Source organism: Typopeltis vanoorti, chromosome 21 (assembly GCF_054136105.1).
Source record: "Typopeltis vanoorti isolate ZY-2024b chromosome 21, IOZ_Tvanoo_1.0, whole genome shotgun sequence".
NCBI classification, from domain to species: domain Eukaryota; kingdom Metazoa; phylum Arthropoda; class Arachnida; order Uropygi; family Thelyphonidae; genus Typopeltis; species Typopeltis vanoorti.
This window is the reverse complement of record NC_143569.1, coordinates 18,382,466-18,401,448: the sequence shown is the minus strand read 5'-3', so window position 1 is coordinate 18,401,448 and position 18,983 is coordinate 18,382,466. Positions and strand designations below refer to the sequence as shown.

The 18,983-nt window shown below is 36.4% G+C and overlaps 1 protein-coding gene across 2 annotated transcripts in view; it reads left to right on the top strand.

Moving 5' to 3' along the window:
* LOC150094657 (phosphatidylserine synthase-like) overlaps positions 1 to 18,983 on the top strand; it is a 204,537-nt gene that overhangs the window by 96,594 nt on the left and 88,960 nt on the right. For both annotated transcript variants that reach the window (XM_090411080.1, XM_090411079.1), the window contains exon 7: positions 14,436 to 14,495. In XM_090411080.1, the coding sequence (XP_090267206.1) occupies positions 14,436 to 14,495 (60 nt within the window). The remainder of the gene's footprint in view (positions 1 to 14,435; positions 14,496 to 18,983) is intronic.

Here is an 18,983-nt window from a genome sequence, read left to right as displayed (position 1 = left end):
CTTTCCTCAGCTACCTAAATATGCAGTGATGCATTCATTTCACCACTGAAATCGAAAACAACAACACTCTTCTTTTTCTACATACACTTATTACATGTCTTCCCTCAGTCTGTCTGTTCTTCACAGTGTACCATAGTCCAACATATACAGGCCAATACTTACATAGACTCATATCACCACTACCTTAAACAGAAAGTAAGTATTATTAGCACCCTAAAAAACAGAAGTTTAACGATTGCTCTGATGAGTAGGTTCTGAAAAATTAATTTGATATCATAAGAAAAAACATTTATAAGAAACGGTTACTACAAAAAACAGTCCATAAAATCCTTTCTAAAAATGCAATACTCTGTAAAAATATAACATTAAGGCCAAATTTAAACTACAAATGAAAAATAAAATAAAAATCTGCTAAGATCTAAAGATCCTTCCTTTCTTCCCTTGTCCACCAAGGTCCCAAATCCCAAAAAAAAGAACATCCATGATGCATCAAGTACCTTTGTCATGGAAAAGCTGGTCTTTCTGACCATTCACTTGAAATGTGCCACCAAGAGATTGAAAGGCATCAAGTCCTTACGTTGAACAGAAACATAGTATCAACATAAAGTCAAGGAAGCCTGTGAAATGATTATTAATCAATCAAATCTCAACAAAACTGATGACCTGAAAATCCCAAGGATGTGAATGGCTCTCCTACGAACCACATAACATTTGGATAAAGAAGAATAACCCACATAGTGAATACCAGAAGAAAAGAAATCGAATTGGATAACAACACAGTAACTCTCAAGCAGTGAACAGAAATTTAAGTAACAGGCCTAGAAGAAACAAGTAACTGCTGATGTAGTTTTACTAAGATAATTATGTTTTGTTTTATTTTATTTTTTTACTTATTTTCTACCAGGGGTCAGGCTATGTCAACAATTGACCAAGCAGCTATTCTTAGCTCAGTGTAGCTTGTGATCCAGTGTATAGATATATGTTCTCCTGAAAATGACCTATATGTAAAGGTTGAAACGTCAAATTTTATTTTAATTTAATTAAAGTAAGTTTTTAAACATAGTGATTATCGCTGTGTAAACCTGAAAGAAAGAGCATTGTACAAGAGTTTACAGGGGGACTTGAATAGGAAGTGATTACCATTTAGTTGTGAAGTATTTTCAGGACTGAGGCAACTCGTGGTAAAAGTAGTATGACTTCACATCACTTGCCTTAGTATCCTTTAATGCAAAGCACATCTCCTTGCAAACATGTATAGTGCAATGCATTATGGGAAGGTTCACTACCCAGACCGTTTTCGACCTTTATTGAGGTCTTGAATAGGAAGTGATTACCATTCAGTTTTGAACAGAATAAGAATTAGTATCAGATTGGGGAAAAAAAAAACATATATAAAAATATCAAAAAGAATTATTAAAGTTGAGCAGCTTTCAGAGCTGCACTTGTACACTCAGATATACCTATATTATTGGAGAAAACATGAACAAAAGGAAAAGAAGACCCAAACTCTGGAAATTCAGTAGAAGAATTTGAAGAAAATTATGATTCTTGCAAGACGGTAGATGTTTGGGGGGGGGGGGTAGTTGTTTATCCATTATTATTTTAAACTTTAATTTATCCAAAGGGGCACTCCTAAACAAAAATAGGCTAAACAGCCATAAAAAATAATATTTAATTTATCCTTCCCATGGTATGATTCAGCATATCCAGTTGCATTTTCAACTAAGTTCAGGAGCATAATACTAACTTAACAAGTCCTTTCCTCTCTCTCTCTTTAATAGTAAAAATGTTAAGACAAATTTTTACAACTTTTGTTGTTGTTTACTACATAATAATAAAGAAATAGATATTTTGGACATAAATCAGTTTATTCCTTTAAATTAAAGACACTAAAAAATTATATACTTGGTTTAATCCTTTATCCAAGTGTAAGCAAACAAAGTTTGCACCCAAAGTATTTTCAGGACTGGGGAAACTCGTGGTAAAGGTGGTATGACTTCACATCACTTGCCTTCATAACTAACAACTAACTATTTCTAATCCAGAGTATTTTAATAATAAGATATGACACCTTTTGGCAACTCGTATATAAAAATATGACTTCTGCATTACTTCAACCTTAGTATCACCTCTGGGTCTGGCTTCCACTGATGAGACCTCAATAAAGGTCGAAACTGGTCTGGGTAGTGACGCTTGCCATTATGCGTAACATTATACATGTCTGCAAGGAGATATGCTTTGCATTATGGGATACTAAGGTAAGTGATATGAAGTCAATTCCACCTTTACCACAAGTTTGCCCCAGTAATCCTGAAAATACTTCAGGTGCAAACTTGGTTTGCTTACACTTGGATAAAAAATTAAACCAAATATATAATTTCTTGGTATCTTTAGTTTATAGTATAACCAAGTGGAAAAACTTTCAACAACAGTTTATTCCTTGTGTGTGTCAGTCATGAAAGGTTGTAAACCTATCATTGTACATTAGTAGTGCGGGTTGGTTACTGTTACTAAAAGTGTATAATTATAGACTCTTTGAGATCCTTATAGGCTATCTCCTCTCCTGTGTATAATTCCACATCCAGTGCTTTCTGAGGTTTTACAACTATTGTACAAAATGAAGACCCTTAATTTGATGTTTGGTTGTGCCAGATTCCTAGCCACATTGGAATTAAGGGAAATGGGACTGTAGATGCAGCTAAATCAGCACATACTTTTTTTAGCATACTGTTTGACAGTACCATATGCAGATTACAGACAGTTTATAAGATCAAAGCTAATTGCCAAATGGCAGGAAGCATTAGCAAATAAATTGTATGAGATTAAGCCTGAAATTTAGCATTGGATGTCTAGTCAGTGTAGAAACAGAAGAGAAGTTGTTCTTCCAGACTTGCCACAATCATCTTACACAATCTTATTTACTGAGGGCTGCACTTACTGCTCCTTCTGGTCGCATTTCTTTTTTGTTGATGATTCTTATGCTGATAATGAAAATCTTGAACTCTCTTGATTTTGATTGGAAATTTGTTTCAGTAAACTGACTTTTCACCATTTGGCCTGGTTCTTTGACGAAAAGAAAACAATGGCGCCTTGTTTAACTGGCCCAGCTGTCATGAATGAAATAGCATGTTGTACCATTATGTACAAATAGTTATAATTTACAATTATGAATCTTTTTACAATTGTCAGTATTTTATTAGTTTTGGTTTCGTAACATGCATAATTAGAACTTACGATATGTCCTATGAGAAACTGATGTTTATGTTAAAATGAAATGTAAAATACATAAGATTTATTGTACTTACCAGATATCTGATAGTTAATAATTTCAATATTCTTTAATGTAATTCACAATTGTCAAGTTTGGTGATATTTGTTGTTCATTGTAAAGGCATTCTCTATTTATCAACAATGATAACATATCAGCCATTACTAGCTTCTCAATTGCTGCTTAGTGAAACAAGTGTGCTGACACACTTGACAGCTGACAGAGAGAGCATTCAATACTGGGATAAAGAATAAATTTTTAAGACGTTTTTAAGAAAACTTCACAGTTGAAATATATTAACAGAGGATTCCAAAAAGGGAATCTTAGAGAGGTGAATCCTTAGACCGGAAAAGTGAGACTGTCAACAAGTGAACAGTAAATAAAATGGAGATATTAAATGGACGTTCATTTTCAACATTCTAAAAAATGCTAAATGAAAAGTTTCATCTTCTGTATCAAGGATGCCGGTGATGCATTTATTATTTTATTGGAACAAGGGATGGAATTAGTGAAATTTGAAACTGTGAAGTAGAGTTATGAAGATACTCTACTTTTATACTGTTTATAAAGTAGTAACCCCCCCCCTCCCTCTTCCTGGTAACGAATTTGTGATTTGCACATTGTTATGTCCCCTTCTTCCATATATTTCAGTTATTTATATCAAAGGGATCTCTTTCGTGTGACACGTGATATCTCTGGTTCACAAAGGAATAGCCCGAGAGTTGAGCCAAAACCTATGTGGATGATTCTTCCTAACCAACCTCTCGTTAAGCCTAAGAATATTTATTTTATACTGCGCCACTTAGGACCCTTAGATTAATTGAAATATTAATCAAGAGGTTGGTAGAGAGCTTCACCAAAGTATTGCAAATAATTGCAATCGGGACTGAAAATTTACACTGAATGAGTTCCCCGCTTATATCCGTATTATTTCACAGGTGGTGCATTAAATTCCATACAGACACAGGATTTAGTTAAAGAATAGCAAACATTTATTTAACATAAGACATACAATACTATTTACACAAAGAAAGTTTTTCATCCAATAAGGGTTAAGAATTAAATCAACTCTAACAGTATTAAGTCACTCAAATGAATTTCACACTAAGTTTCAATAAGCCTTATATATCTCTCCTGATACAACTATGTAACACTATGAACCTTAATTAAACAATCCCTAATTTTATATCCTCACTCTAGACACAGTCTTATAATTCCTTTTATAAGCAGACATTAATCTAATACACATTCATCAGATTACTCATAATATTCCACACAGTTGTTTCCCTTTGTACTAAAGTCCTCATAATAATTGCCTCTGGGTTCTTTGTTACAATAATTCTATGTGAGATTAAGCTCTTAATTCATACACGTGTTATGTGAAAATCGTACAAAGGATCATACAGGCACCATTCAATTAACCTTAGTTATTCCATACAAATTATCCTTTATACACTACTAAATTTAGAATTAATGATTTTTTTCTTCAAGCATTCACTCCAAAGATCAAATTTCTATTATAATATTCTTGGACAAGTTTAACAATTTTCAACCACACAGTGCCTATTCATTTAATACTTTCTTTAAATCATATTAATCCCTTTCCTACAGTTCTTATTTTTTACTATTCTCGGAGTTCTTCGCTGATTAATTCTTTTACAGTTCTTAGATTCTGCTTTCACACACAAATCAGAGAACAAAATTTTACTTATCTATATGCTTTGTTTTCTTTCCCTCTGATCGACGATATGCCAACATGATCTTCTTTATGGAACTGTAATTTTTTAGCACTCCAGGTACGAACTTTCTCGGGCACTTCATGCTGTATAGCCTGCTACTATGTGGTGGAAGTTTTGAATCAGAATCTTTGCCGACAACTGTTCCTTCCGCATGCTAGCGATGGAATCGGCACCCAGATACGCGGCCAACCACATGAGATAAAAAACCTGGGACATCCACGAGGATCTCAGCAACACAAGGACTAAGACCAAAAGACCTCGAGGGGGGAGGGGGATTCCAACCCTTTTATACTACTCTCCTGTCGACTGCTACCGTAAACTTGGCTGTTCACCCGAGGCACGAACATACTTGTTGACGTCACAGCATCCGATTCTCCTGCTGCTCGCTCTTGCCAACACGGGACAGTATGGGACAACGGTTTGCTTTCCCCCTTTCTTCTCTTTGAGTATACGTAAGCATAGAATTTTCTTGATTGTTTCCTTTTTTTTTTATTGTTTTATAAAATGAAAAACAATTTGACCAAAATTTAAGCATTACTATCGATACAACGTTAGCATATCTTCTTAATTATTCTTTCCATTTCTTAAAGTAAACACGTTTTTTTTTTTCTTTTTACACTAGTACATAACCTTTCCTTTAGATATTTTACAATTTCTTCCTTTCTTTTTCTTGTTAATACACTTGGTATTTAAAGTGCACATTACTATTACCCAGATAACAAGTATTTTCAGTAAGCATTGTATATAGTTTATACTCTGTTATTCAATGATAAGTAGAATCATGACATTCTAAGCTTATCAGGGTATAACAAAGGTCCCCCCTTTTAAGTAAAAATATAAATTTTAAAATTATTGTTTTCCCTTTAAGTGTTCCTCTCTTCATCTCAGGGGTTTCCCTTTCACTTTTCTTTTATTAGGACATGATTCTATTGCAAAAGATACGTGTGCATCCCTGACTATCACTCAAACCGTCAGAAAGTGTATTTGTCTTTCTGGACTTTCTCCCCCCCCCCTTTTTTTTTTTTTTTTTAATATACATTCATCACCACTGGTTGACTCCTTTCCATATTTATGCAGAATTTTCCTGTGATGACCCATCAACTGGAGATCCAAAGTTTACCTGAGGATCTGCTTTCTCTAACACACAAGGCTTCATAATATTTAAATAGTTATTCCCAGGTATGGTGATTGACTTATTCATCAGACCCCTATTTAGTTGTTTCTGAGATTCATTTCTGTACGCATTCCCTTTTCTTGAATGAGACTCTGTTCTGACCTTCTCTAGAGAATCGTCTCCTTCCAAGAATATGTACTTCCTTCCTGGCATAATCACATCTAAAATTGTATTTATTTAAGAAATCATCTCCTAGAATGAGTTTGATATGTGGCAGAGATGTCTTTGACAAGATCAGGAACTCATGCCATACGCATAATCTAAACTCAGGTAGGAATAGTTTCAAATAAACCGATTAATTTTAAATAATCCTAGAAATGATGGAGGTTTGGGATCCAGTGTCCAATAAAGCCTTACAGTGTCTACCATGAACCCTGCCTTCGAACATCATTCCATGAGGTGATTCTCTCATTTTCTGCCCCCTGTTTCCATGTTCTGTTCACATATGTATAAAACTTCGGCTCTTCATTATAATCTCCATTGGTTCTTCTCCTACCACTGTAGCAATTTTGAGCCAGATGACCCATATTATTACTTAAATTGCTAATCGTCCTATGCTCTGATGGTAATACTACTGATTCTTGGGAGGTAAGAGCTGTGAGTTTCAGTCAAGGAGAGGCCTCTGTAGCCTTTCGACTTCCTCGTGAATCAAACTCTTTGTTTCATTTGTCTCGGTGGTCTTATGTTCTGAGGCCTTCATAGATATTGTTTCTAGTCTCCTCATAACTTCGTCTAATCGCTCCATAACAGGTTTCTCAAGGAGCTCCACTTCCTGCTTGACTATAGCCCTGATCTTACAAGTCTCAGGAAGGATTTCAGTCAACTTATTCACTGTTCCATCATCATTGCCCTCTTTTCCTATTTTGTTTTTGTTTTTCTTATCTTGGCTCTTTATTGGGCTGCGTTCTTGCTCAACCAAGTTTACAAGACAGGCAGCAGAAGTGGGACGGATGTCTCCAAGCATCTGCTCCCGTTCCTTAACTGCACTGTAACATTTGTCCAAATTAGTGAACCTTTTGTTAAAGGCAGTTTCTCTTAGCTCCTTGCCTGAATTGCTGGAAGATAGCCCAGTCCAGGTGAGGTCTTTCCTCACCTGAGACACTTAAAGTACTGGCCACTGTTAGCAACCTATTCTGAAAATCAGAAACACTTTCCCTATCCTTTTGAATACACCTCTGGAGCTTCCACAAGTTAGGTCCTAAACTTCCCAATTTGGAAAATTCAGAAAATAGTACCTCACGAAATTTGGAGTACCCCAGAGTTCCTCTTAGAATAGGAGAAGAGTACAGATAGGATTTAGCCTTTCCAGATAGCTTGCTATGGAGTAGAATCAGAACTGAAAGTCAGTCCATCCTCCAGCCCTTCTTAGCTCCTCTATGTAATTGAAAAAGGTGATGACATCGTCAGTTTTCTCCCCTGAGAATTGAGGAAACACTTGTTGTGGGTTAATGTATTGAAAGAACTCGTTATCCCTGCACTACTACTTGGGATAGACATACCTGTTATTTAAAGATGACACACTATCAAAATTTAACCCTCCTTTTTTTTTTTTTTTTGACAAATTTTTCTGAGTGGAATTTTAAATCAGCCTACTGTTATTTACTATTATTCCCTAATTAATTTAATACGTCACAATCCTGTTGGCTGCACCATTTGTTATGTCACTTTCTTCCATATATTTCAGTTATTTATATCAAAGGGATCTCTTATGTGTGACATGTGATATCTCTGGTTCACAAAGGAATAGCCCGAGGGTTGAGCCAAAACCTATGTGGATGATTCTTCCTAACCAATCTCTCGTTAAGCCTAAGAATATTTATTTTTTACTGCACCACTTAGGACCCTTAGATTAATTGAAATATTAATGAAGAGGTTGGTAGAGAGCTTCGCCAAAGTATCGCAAGTAATTGCAATCGTGACTGAAAATTTACACTGAATGAGTTCCCCGTTTAGATCCGTATTATTTCACAGGTGGTGCATTAAATTCCATACAGACACAGGATTTAGTTAAAGAATAGCAAACATTTATTTAATATAAGACATACAATACTATTTACACAAAGAAAGTTTTTCATCCAATATTAAGAATTAAATCAAGTATAACAGTATTAAGTCACTCAATAAGCCTTATATATCTTTCCTGATACAACTATGTAACACTATGAAACATAATTTTATATCCTCACTCTAGACACAATCTTATAATTCCTTTTATAAGTAGACATTAATCTAATACACATTTCATCAGATTATTCATAATATTCCACACAGTTGTTTCCCTTTGTCCTAAAGTCCTCATACTAATTACCTCTGGGTTCTTTGTCACAGTAATTCTATGTGAGATTAAGCTCTTAATTCATACATGTGCTATGTGAAAATCGTACATTCTTAGGTACAAAGGATCATACAAGCACCATTCAATTAACCTTAGTTATTCCATACAAATTATCCTTTATACACTACTAAATTTAGAATTAACAATTTTTTTCTTCAAGCATTCACTCCAAAGATCAAATTTCTATTATAATATTCTTGGACAAGTTTAACAATTTTCAACCACACAGTGCTTATTCATTTAATACTTTCTTTAAATCAAATTAATCCCTTTCCTACAGTTCTTATTTTTTACTATTCTCGGAGTTCTTTGGCTGATTAATTCTTTTACAGTTCTTAGATTCTGCTTTCACACACAAATCAGAGAACAAAATTTTCTTATCTATATGCTTTGTTTTCTTTCCCTCTGATCGATGATATGCCAACATGATCTTCTTTATGGAACTGTAATTTTTTAGCACTCCATGTACGAACTTTCTCGAGAACTTTATGCTGTATAGCCTGCTACTATGTGGTGGAAGTTTTGAATCAGAATCTTCACTGACAACCGTTCCTTCCGCATGCTAGCGATGGAATCGGCACCTAGATACGCGTCTGACCAAGAGGTAAAAACCTGGGACATCCACGAGATCTCAGGAACACAAGGACTAAGACCAAAAGATCTCGGGGGGGGGATTCCAACCTTTTTATACCACTCTCCTATCGACCGCTACCGTAAACTTGGCCGTTCACCCGAGGCACGAACATGCTTGTTAACGTCACAGCGTCCGATTTTCCCGCTACTCGTTCTTGCCAGCACTGGACAGTATGGGACAACGGTTTGCTTTCCCCTTTCTTCTCTTGGAGTATACGTAAACATAGAATTTTCTTGATTATTTCCTTTTTTTTTGCGCTCATGTCACATCAATTTCCTGAAACAATTACCTGCATTTCACCAATGCAGTAAACTGCCACCAATCTTTTCACCCCAAAATGCATAACCTTACATTTTGCCACATTAAATTGACATCCATTCTCCTTAGCCCAGACCTCCAATCTATCCAGATCATCCTGCAAACCTTTGACGTCATCTGCATTCACTATTACCCTACCCAACTTCGCATCATCCGCAAACAAATGAACTGTTCCTCTCAGATCCTTTCCTATATCATTTATGAACAAATTAAACAGCAGTGGTCCAAGAACAGATCCTTGTGGCACACCACTAGTCACAGGCCGTCTTGTGGACTCTACTCCTGAGTAAACCACTCTCTGATATCTCTCCTTCAACCATCTCGCCAACCCTATGTCCATCCCCATATGCTGCAATTTACTGATTAGAATTCCATGTGGTATCCTGTCAAAGGCCTTAGCAAGGTCCAGTAGAATCACTGTAAACCCATTACCCTTATCCATTTCAGCTGTCACTGTGTTATAATACGTGAGCAAGTTACTGAGGCATGACCTACCCTTCACAAAACCATGCTGTCCCCGATACAGTATCCCATTTTCTTCTATCCAATCTTGTATTTTCCTCTTGACTATTTTCTCTAAGACCTTGATAATGATTCCTGTTATGCTGATTGGCCGGTAATTTTCAACAGCAGCCTTGGAACCACCTTTGTGCAGTGGAACTATTTTCCCCTCTTTCCACCCCCTTGGGATTGACCCATTCCCGAGGCTTAAATTAAACAAAATGGTCAAGGGCACTGACAAATCTTTCGCCGCTTCACGTACGACACAAGCTGGTATACCATCCAATCCCACAGATGTATTGACTTTGAGGTTCTGTAATAGACTAGTTACCTCTACTTCATTCATCACAATTCCAGTATAAGCTGTTGGTTCTTCCATTCCTGCAAAGTCACCACCTGGATGATATTCTCTTGCAAAGTGCTCGCTCATTAATTCTACAATATCGACTGATTCGGTTACCTCCCTACCCTCAGCATTTTTTAGATCATTCTACCATGAGCATTTTTCCTTTTACTTGCAACATATTGAAAAAACATGTTTGGGATTCTCTTTAGCCTGCGTGGCCAATTTCCTTTCGTAATCTGCTTTTGCTTTTCTTACCACCCTTGTTACCATCCTGGCCTGAGCTTTATACTGTTCCTGCGCCTGATGGTCATCCTTCTCCTTAAATTCCCTCCACAATTGTTTCTTTTTTTGCAGCTCAAGGTTAATAGTGTTATTCATCCATTTAACCCCTACTTGATTTATTATTCGGACTCTTGGTATACAGTCAACCATTGCCTCCTGCAAACAGTTCTTAACCACCTCCCATGCACTAATAACATCCAGCCCTTGCAGTTTCACATGCCATGGCATTGAGCCAAGCACACACACCTAAGCTTGTCATACTTTCCAGCCCGGTAATTCCACATGTACCCTGTCTTAATTGTAAATTCGACTCCTTTAGCCACCTCCCAAGTCATGACCTTATGGTCACTCTCACCAATTGGTGGCAACATCGTCATGTTCGTTACAGCCACATTCTCAGTTGCAATTACTAGGTCCAGCACTCTCTGCCCCCCTGGTATTTTCTACTACATGTTGCCGTAGATAGTTGTCCCTTAATAACCGCATAAAAACCAATTCCTTCCTCCCATGTGCCCTCTCCTCTTTCCAGTCAATGTTACCATAATAATAATTACCCTCCTTCCACTCATTTCTTCTATTTGCTTATGCATACTATCCCCACCATCTATTCCATCACCTGGTCTATAGCAGCACCCAATTCTATATTTTGTTCTGCTAGATTCTATCTCACACCAAACAGCCTCAAATGTGCTTTTTTCCCCATCCTGCAGTTCAACTTCTATACTCCTTGGCTGAAGCTCATCAGCTATCATCAATAACACTCCTCCCCCCTTTTTATTCACCCTGTTACTCCTGAACACGCTATACCCGTCGCATTCAATCCCACTAGCTTTATCATCTTCTGTCAGCCATGTTTCACTAATATCAACAACCTGTGGCCTGGAAGTGCCAACCATGGCAAAAAATTCTTCCTTCTTGTTTCTAATACTCCTGGCATTAGTGTACATGAATCACAGAAGCCCATTTGTCCCCTCCCTACTTTGATGCCTTATATTAACTATCCCATTCTGATTTGTTGTCCGTCGTACTCGCTCGGGCATAATATACTCATTCATACACTTAACTGCCTCCCTAAAGTCTGCATATCTACCCCCCCCCCTTAATAAATCTAGTTTCCCTGAGTCTGTACATCCACTTCCACATCATTCATCAACACTTTTTCAAGTCTCCGTACACCAACTCCATTCAAATGTAACCCATCCATCTTATATAAGTCCTTTTGCCCATCGAACTCATTCCACACATCTACAAATTCCACACCATTCTCCATGCATAACCCACGCATAAAGTCATTGGCAATTATGGCCCTCCTTCTAAACACTTCGCTGTCATACCGCGGTAAGATACTCACCATCCTAACTCTCTCACTCTTCTCTTTTACTACCTCAAATAACTCCCTCACATCCTCTATCATTTCCATTTTGTCCTCTTTCAAATCATTCGTTCCTGCCACGATTATCATCTCTTTCACCCTCTGTTTTTGCAGTCGAATAGATTCGCTGACGTCCTTTATGTTCGCACCCGACTGGTACGACTTCGTTAAACTCTCAATTATTACACCTCTTAATAGCGAATCCCCATACAGCACTCGCTCCTTCATTTTATTGACGTTTACGAACATTCTATTATTTGCCGTCACAGACTTCCGCCGGTTATTTGTCGGTACGTTCAACACACATTTTTCCATTTGTCTTTTAGCTCTGTGTATCGCACCGTTCAAACGGGCAATTTCGCTACTCGCATTTATCTCACCATTTTCATTATCAAATAAATCATCCATTCTTTCTGTATTTCTACATTCATTTACACTTTCAGCGACGCTCTCACACCTATCTGGCACTACCACGCAATTCTCTAGCACACCACCATTTTCTACATTCTGACTATCGTTAACTATGTCACTCTCGACACACGAAACACGCTTGAAATCCTCATTCTCTTTACACCTTCTGCACATATTAACTCCACTATCACTTTCTAACCAGACTCCCATCGCTCTTCGCAAGGCATACATCTCACAGACAGAACATTGCATAAATTCGTTTACATCAAAACTCTTAAACAAACATGGCGACCTGGCTGCCATTTTTTTCTTAATCGGTGCCATGTGTACGCTATCTTATCTTAAAAATAATAATTAAAATAACAGAAAACACGCAAAAATTTCACAGACATACCAAGAAACAAAAAGCAAACAATACTACTTAAAATTCTAGTAAAATATCTAATGTTAACACAAAATACTACTAATCTTTTCAGGAGCTCTCGACAAGCCGACGATCTAATCAGTGCGACACCAAGCGACCCATACATAGATGACATCTTCCTTATCTGGGAATATGGTCCAGAGAACTTACAAAACCTTCCTAGATCATTTGAACAATTACCACCAAAACATCAAATTCACATCGGAACTCGAGGTGAACGGTGTCCTCGCCTTTTTAGATTTAAAGGTTACTAGGATGCCTGATTGTCTCAAATTTTCTATTTTTCGAAAAACAACTCGCACTCACAGATACTTACATGCCTCTTCTCATCACTTCCGTCCCTAGAAACTCGGAATTATCTCCACTCTGGCCCATTGGGTGAGATCTCTAATTTCAGAAGAAGATCTTCAAATCGAACTTAACCACCTCAAAAACACCTTCTTGAACAATGGCTACCCACCTCAAAGTTCTAATCGTCTATACCTATGTCTCCAACCTCGGCAAGAAGACAACTCGAACCCTACTGCGCACATTCGATTACCGTACGTAAGTTCTCTATCGCCCAAATTGGCAAAAATTATGAAGAAAATTAATATTAGAACTTACTTCACTACTCTACCAAAACTTCGTTCTTTCCTGAGTCAACCAAAGACAAAACATCACCAACTTCAGTTCCTAGGAGTATATAAAATCATCTGTAGTTGCGAAAAGCTGTATTATGGGCAAACCAATAAGTCAGTCTCGCTACGACTCGAAGAGCATCACATGATATCTCTTACAACAGAACCCGTGCAAGTGCCCCCTCCAGCCATGTCATTTTCTCTACCAACTCTCTAGAAGAGTGTCAACACCAGATAGACTGGAATCTTACTACAAATATCCATAAATGTCCTGATGAACTAGAAAGACACATCTTAGAATCAAAAGAAATAGTTCTGGACCCCTCACACAGCGCAGTAATTCGATTTTGGCGTTCTTGAGATAGTTCCCACTCACTAATGGCTCATTCTAGACCTGCCACGCAGATGCCAGTTGAAACTTGCCTGTTGTTGTTTCTAACTTGTTTATATGAGAAGTTCATTTTTTATCTTGCTATCTTTCCAGTTTTTTGTGATATGTACATCGGAAAAAGTTGGCATTCTGACGAAACTAGTTGTGTTCTAATTAAAGTTTTTATCTTATCTTGGTGTTTCTAGTCAGTAAAATTCTGATTTAAAAAAAAAAAAAAAAAAAATATATATATATATATATATATATATATATATATATATATATATATATTTGTAACTTATAATGGAAGTGCAGTAATAACATAAGTATAAGAAAGAATAAAGTATACAAGATAACGCATGCATAAAAAAGGAGATAAAGTATATGATAAGTTTTTTACGTGGGCCATTCATATGCTGATATTTTGACCTACTGAAAGTCCAAAAGTGAGTTCATAAATATTTATGAATAGGTTGTTCATATTAAAAAAAAAAATATTAAATAAATAAATTAAATAATATGTTACTAAGCAAGGGAATAGTTGAGGGAGTTGATTTCTTTTGATTTTTACAGTACTTTATCAGCTACTATTTTTCATATTTTCTTTAAAAAAATTATGATATACAAACTATTTCTTATAGGGATATTCAGTCAACAACAGGAAAAATAAGAAGAGCAGTTCTACAATTTACTCCTGCAAGGTAGGTAATTTATGCAGTCATTTTGTGACATTGCTGTGAGCAATACCACTGTAAAGTTGCGTAAATGAATTTGTTTAAGCATATGCCACAATTTTTGAAGTTTTACTATAGCCAAACTGCAAAAATTTTGCTACATGATTGCACCACTTTATATTAACTTAATCTTGTCAACTGATTCATTTTATATACATATTATTTATCTGTCATAGCTGTGTCATTTTGTATGTTAAATATAGTTTCGAAATTTTTCCCAACGATACGCTGGCCACTCGGCCTGATTAGCCAAGTTGTCAGTGTATTTGCTCTCCAGCAAGCTGGCTGCTGGTTCGAATCCGGTCATGGCATGGATGTTTGTGTCTTTAGGTGGAAGATGAATTTCATAGCTCAGTGTGAAATCACTTCCTGCTCACTGGAGATTTTAGATTGGCATAACCAGGATTAATTTTGGCATGCCTCAGTAGTGGCACAACTGGAAGACTGATGGTATGTTGCGCCCTTCAATTGGAAAAGGCTTTAGTTTGATTCTTGTCGTGACAAGAGGAATCTTCATATGGGTTTTTTTTCAATTGAAGGTGAATTAGCCAATCTCATACATGGATAGCAGGGTTTTTCCCCTCTGGATTACAGCTTATGAAGACAGATTGAGAATTTGTAGACTGCAGATACTAGCAAACAGGAGAAAGAAGGGTTGAGACTTACAAACATCTGAAAGGGTCATACAGGATTTCAGTTGATGGAATTTTTCATTTTATGGAGAGTAGGGTAAGGACAAGAGGGCATACTTGGAAGCTGAGAATGAATGCTGCTAAGTAGGGGTTGAGGGCTAGATTTTCCTCTCATATGATGGTGCATGATTGGAAAGAATTGCCATTGGATATTGTCTGTGTAAGCAGTATGAATGAATTCAAGAATAAGTATGATTGCTGGTGTGTATAGTATGTGGCCTCCCACAATGAGTCCCTGACTCCCTGGAGGTCTCTCTTTTAATAATAGTAATTATTACTATTATTATTATAAAATAAGGTGGTTTCCCATTGTCTTCCTTTTCCAGTGATATCCTATGTGTGTTCATGGGATTGGTCTTGCCTGTTTTGAGGGATGAAGAAGCCGACTTTCTGGAAGTAAAAAAACGTATGAGATGAATTAACTTTCCCTATGATTGAAAAGCTCCAATTCCTCACATCATGGATGGGATCCAAACCCATGTTTCTCTAACCAAAGGGATCCATCGAAACCAACCGAGTTATGGAGGCTCACAATACTTGTGTACATTTTTTATTCTAATCGAATTAACTAAACTAAAACCGCAGCTTTTTTTAAACTTCTTTGGTTATTTTCTGTATTAATTAAACACTTGATATTATTTTATTAGCTATAGGCATGATCAAATTCACAAATATTCCATATTATTATTATTATTATTATTATTATTATTATTGCATGCACTTAGCCAGCCTGGTTGGCCAAGTGGTTAGCTTATCTGCTTTTCAGCCAAGAGGTTGTAGATTCAAATCCTGCCTTGGGCATGGATTTTGCGATTGTCCTACTAACTCTGTGTAGAAAGGGAATCTGATCCTACCACTTCAGAAGTGACCATATGATATCACAGTGTCATTCATGTGAATAACTTACATGAACTTTTCCTACCAGATATCATCAGAACTCTTCCAGTCCTTTAGGTAGCACTTTTATCTATGGGACAATAAAAATATACACATACATATGCAGTAATCCCTCAGTTATCTAACCACAGTGGGAAATCAGTTTACAAGTCAGAAAATTGAAGGTTAGATAAGTGAAGGTACAAGAAAATGTCCAGTACTGCTAACTCACCAACCCACTCAAAAGTGGGTTAATTTAAGGTTTGGTCATTTAAGGTTGTATAATGGAGAAATCAATGCATAAAAATATATGAACAGAAATAAGGTGTGGTGATGGATTCATCAGTTGCACTACAGCTTGATAATGTGTAGATGGAATCCTTTGAATGACAACTCCTGGAAAGGCACTATCTAAAACTAGAATAAGTAAACGAGATGTATTAATAACTTTTTGATCATAAAGGTGGCAGGAATCAAAGAAAAATGTTAAATTTATCTTCTCTTTTATATTTTAATAATGCTTTAATACTTGAAATAAGTAGAATGCTTCCAGATCTGAAGATATTAATCTCCATTTCTGGCCAGAACAAACTAACATGCAGCATATAAAAAAGAAGCAGATGCAGGAATATATATCAATGTACAGTGTCATACCATTGCCTAATACAGAAATTCACCATCAGCACCCTGAGGGAGAGCATAGATGTCACAGTCATACTTAGCGATGAGAAGAAAAACCAGAAAGTAAAGTATCTTTTGTTTTATGTAATTCTAGTTCATGAAAGATTGTAAACCGGTATTATACCAGAACTCTCTTCTAGAGACCAAACATGGAACTTTATTTCAAGCACTTGAGGCTTTTAGTAAGTGGGGAAATAGTCTCATACCGGACAATGAAATTCATCTCCCACCAAAACACAGTTGCAAATACCGTTGCCCATTGCAGGGTTTAAATCCCTAGCCTGTCGGTTGTAGAGCAGATATGCCAACTTGCCAGCCAGCTTGGTGGTGTTAACCACCACCAACATACAAATCAAACATACATACAAATCAAAAAATCAGCTAACACCTTTTATTCCCTTATAAGACAAGTAGGCCTCTCCTTTTCTTCTTTTGGAGACTGAGAGAATGGTTCAATCTCCACTGGTAGCCAATCAGAGATAGCTGGCTCGAGACTATCATTAACCATCTCTTGGCCCTAGCACAATATGTTATTGTCTGAAATGGTATTGGTTCTACAGTTGATTTTCTTGAATTTATGGGACAAAAAAAAGTTTCCAGGAGGAAAAACCTACCTGCCAGTTCCAGAGATCAACTAATTCATTAACCAGTCAAAAAAAAAGCTTAGATAAAATCTCTCTAGTCAGCTACTAGATTTGAAAACTTAGGCGATTCTTTAGGTGGCCTAGCACATAGGATGCAAATCCCACTTCCACTGAGCTATACAGGCGTGGATAAGATAAAATGGTAACAGTAATAGTTCTTTCACCCTTCCTTACACAAAATGTGTGACTGACAGAATAACCCATGATCTCAAAATAGCATAATATAAATGTTGCCCTGACTCCTCTAAACAAAGTATCTCTCATAATGTGTTCACTAAAGCCACCTCACCCACTGTTAAAGAAACCAGAAGTTTACAAGGCTGTGTTGTCTCGGATATTTGTTAGGCAGCAATCCAAAATGCATTAGATCTTATATAGAAAGTCTTCAATGCCATTCTGATCATATGAATTCATTTGTTTCTATAGTTATCTACTGTTTGTGAAGTTGGTTATTTTGTAATTCTTGTGAAATATAATTTCTACTGATGTTATTTCTTTGTTGGTCTGTTTTTTTTTTTATTATTATTATTCAAGTTTCACTTCTATAAAATATAACAAGTTTAGCTAAAAACTGAATTTTCTTAATCTTGTATAGTATTGTTCTAAATTGGTTTTAAAGATATCCATCCATTAACACATTGACTGCCAACTATGAGATAATTCGTAGTAGGCAATCTAGCCAAGAGGGCCGACTACAAGTTATCTCAAAGTTGCTGGCCTTGCCTTTTTTGTGCATCTGAGAGTATATTCGTAGTATATAAGCATAACTAAGGATAGTTGGCTTCTGGGAAGAGAACAAAAAATCAAGGCTGGTGTACATGAACAGAAAATTTATTCATATAGTGAAAATCAAATACAAAGTAATAGAACAATTTTATTTTTTGTGAAATTTTTTAAAACAACCTTCCACACAAAGTGCTGGCTTCTCTTCATAGGCTGGACAATAACATGCTTCTCGTCATTTTTTTAACTTGGGTACAAATTCAACATGGCTTTGTCGGACACAGTTTTTTTTCGGTAGGTGGGATACTCTCTAAATAATGAACTTCTTCTGATCTAATTTTCTTTGAAACTGGTAGAATCTCTTTTCCAATCAACGCTTTGCCAAATGCTTCTCTAAATTTTATAAGTATTATGTTAGAATTAGTTACTATATGAAAAAATTTGAACATGTGTATACACCTGGTCGTTGGCTTACGACCTATGCAACTTACAACCACGCAAAAAAAAAAAAAAATTAATTAATAAATTAATAATAAATCAGGCAGCTGCACGTACGATAACTATGGGATACACTAGTTATTGTATGATAACTATCTCTCGCATACACTCGGTCACTTTCAAACATCTGTTGCGTGTGGTGTATTAATTAAAATTCTACTGAAATTCTACCCATAAAATGTCTAGTAAAAGGAAAATGCCTTCATCTACAGATACGCCAGCTAAGAAGTCAAGGAAAACTATTGATTTAGAGTGTAAAATGAAAGATATCCAGAAGTACGAAGGCGGAAAGAAAGTGAATATGACAGCACGTGACGAAGTTATCACATTCCATGGTATCA